Source organism: Plasmopara halstedii (assembly GCF_900000015.1).
Source record: "Plasmopara halstedii genome assembly, contig: Scaffold_671, whole genome shotgun sequence".
Classification (NCBI taxonomy): Eukaryota; Oomycota; class Peronosporomycetes; order Peronosporales; family Peronosporaceae; genus Plasmopara; species Plasmopara halstedii.
Window position 1 is genome coordinate 307,061 of NW_020187588.1, and position 2,190 is coordinate 309,250.

Genomic DNA, 2,190 nt, shown 5'->3' on the forward strand with positions numbered 1-2,190 from the left:
TGGAGATTATTAGCGAATATTTCAATCGTTCAAATATTCACAATCGAGTGACTTTGACAAGTCGTTTACATGAGTTCACTGTGGAAATGGAGCAAGCATGGCTCCTCATCTCGATAATTTCAACGAACTGGTAGTTGCGATGGAGGGTGTCGGGGATGGTATGAGCACTGATAGGCAGCTTTTGATCTCGCTCGGTAGTCTGCCAAACAGTTATGCGACGATAGTTTTTATCATTGAGAACTCTAATAAAATTTCACTTGACAAGTAAAAGGAAAAGCTCGTTAAAGAGCACGAATAGATCGAATATGCAGAAAAATTGGAATAAAGCGCATTCAAGGTGCTATTTTGTGGTCATGGTGGCCGAAAGAATAGACAAGCTTGTCGTGGTCGCCAAGATCAGCATTTTTACAAGACCTGAGACGAGGTAACCGTGGCCAACTACTATCAGCCCGAGGTTTTATCGTGCGTTGCCATGGCTGCATCAAGATTGGTCATAAGAAGGTGCACCTTCCATCAAGTGCACGTAGTAGTGAGGTACTGTTTATGGCATATATGGATGAGAAATCAGATTGGTTTCTTGCTAGTGGCGCATCGTCACACATGAGCCCTGAGAGAAAGGATTTTCATACTTACAGAGAGTTGAAAGAGAGCATTGGTATTACGATTGCTGATGGTGAATCACTCCATACGGTTGGTATGGATGATATTCACATGCAGTGCCTTCAAAGTCGCATAGTGAAGATAGTAGACGCTCTCCACATTCCTGGATTAGATCGTCGGCTACTCTCAGCTGCAATACTTACCCTGAAGGGTCTTACGGCGAGTTTTGGTACGAAAGAGTGTACTATCTTTCGTGGAAAAGAATCGATAGCGACCGTACCACAAGCAATTAATGTGTATCGTGTGAAGAATCAAGCACAGACTTTGAGTGTGATTGACCATCAAGAAAGACCCCGCGATTGGAAGTTATGGCATGCGAGATTAGGACACACGCATCATGAAAATACGAAACGTGTAGTTGACGCGAGTGATGGTATCCCTGGGGGGCTCCAGCGTGGCCGTTGCCAAGACCTATGTGGTGGATGCATGCTTGGAACGAAAACTGTCATGCAATTCCCAAAGCAAACAAACCGTGGTACCACACGAGTTCTACAACTGGTTCACACAGATCTCATGAGACCCATGAAAGTAACGTCTACCGGTGGAGCAAAGTATGTACTGCTCTTCACAGATGACTATTCGCGCTACATATGTGCACACTTCCTGAAGAGTAAGACGGAAGTAACAAATCGTTTTCGTGACTACAAAGCGAAGATGGAAGTGCAACTAGGTGCTCGAATCAAAATTGTTCGGTCAGACAATAGGACCGAATTCTACAACAAGAAGTTAAGCAAGATTAGTGTTGATGGTGGGATCATCCACCAACGCTCTGCACCATGTAGCCCTCAACAAAATGGGCTTGCAGAACGGACAAACCGAACCGTGATGGAGATGGCAAGAAGCACGATGATGTTCAAGGCTTTTGAAACTCGATGTTGGGCTGATGCAGTCAATACTGGTGTGTACCTGTCAAATCGGATGTCTAGCACCGTGAACACTGATATAACACCATAAGAGATTTGTTTTGGCTCTCGTCCAGACCTCGATCATGATCGTGTCTTTGGTTCCCGGAGGTACGCACATATTGACAAATCTCAACGAACAAACTCGACGCGACATTATTTTGCTGCATGTGGTTTGGGTACATGGAACATACCAAAAGTTACCGTGTGTTAGATCTCGCTACTGGAAAAACAAGCCGTTCAGTTGCTCTAGATGAACGCGGAGTATCCAGCACGGTCATGTGGAAAATACGGATAAGCCTCATGAGTATCTTCAGATTCCAATTGATGATAATAAAATATGGCACCTTGTATTTCACAACCAACAGAAAGCGATGATGTGATCCTGGATGACGACTTAGTTGATAACGACGAGAGAATGCCTTTGGCGGTTGATACTCATGTATCAAGCATTCAGCATTGCGAGTCCACCACAAACTAAAATCACACATGACAACCACTTACTCAGTGGGAGGGATGCAGTTGTTTCCATCCTCCAATCCATCGTCCCCAACCCAGCTGCGTGATGTACCTCACACTCAACAGCGCCTCCAGATTGAGTCCGATGCCACTCCAGAAAGACGCATAG

The 2,190-nt window shown here is 44.9% G+C and overlaps 1 protein-coding gene across 1 annotated transcript; it reads left to right on the forward strand.

Annotated features, from left to right (window-relative positions):
• Window positions 1-552: 552 nt before the first annotated feature.
• PHALS_13624 (FOG: Transposon-encoded proteins with TYA, reverse transcriptase, integrase domains in various combinations) lies at window positions 553-1,614 on the forward strand (the record flags this gene model as incomplete). The annotated part of the gene is made up of 1 exon (XM_024729419.1): window positions 553-1,614. One exon carries the CDS (start codon window positions 553-555, stop codon window positions 1,612-1,614), a length of 1,062 nt encoding a protein of 353 aa, XP_024579798.1.
• Between the last annotated feature and the right edge of the window lie 576 nt (window positions 1,615-2,190).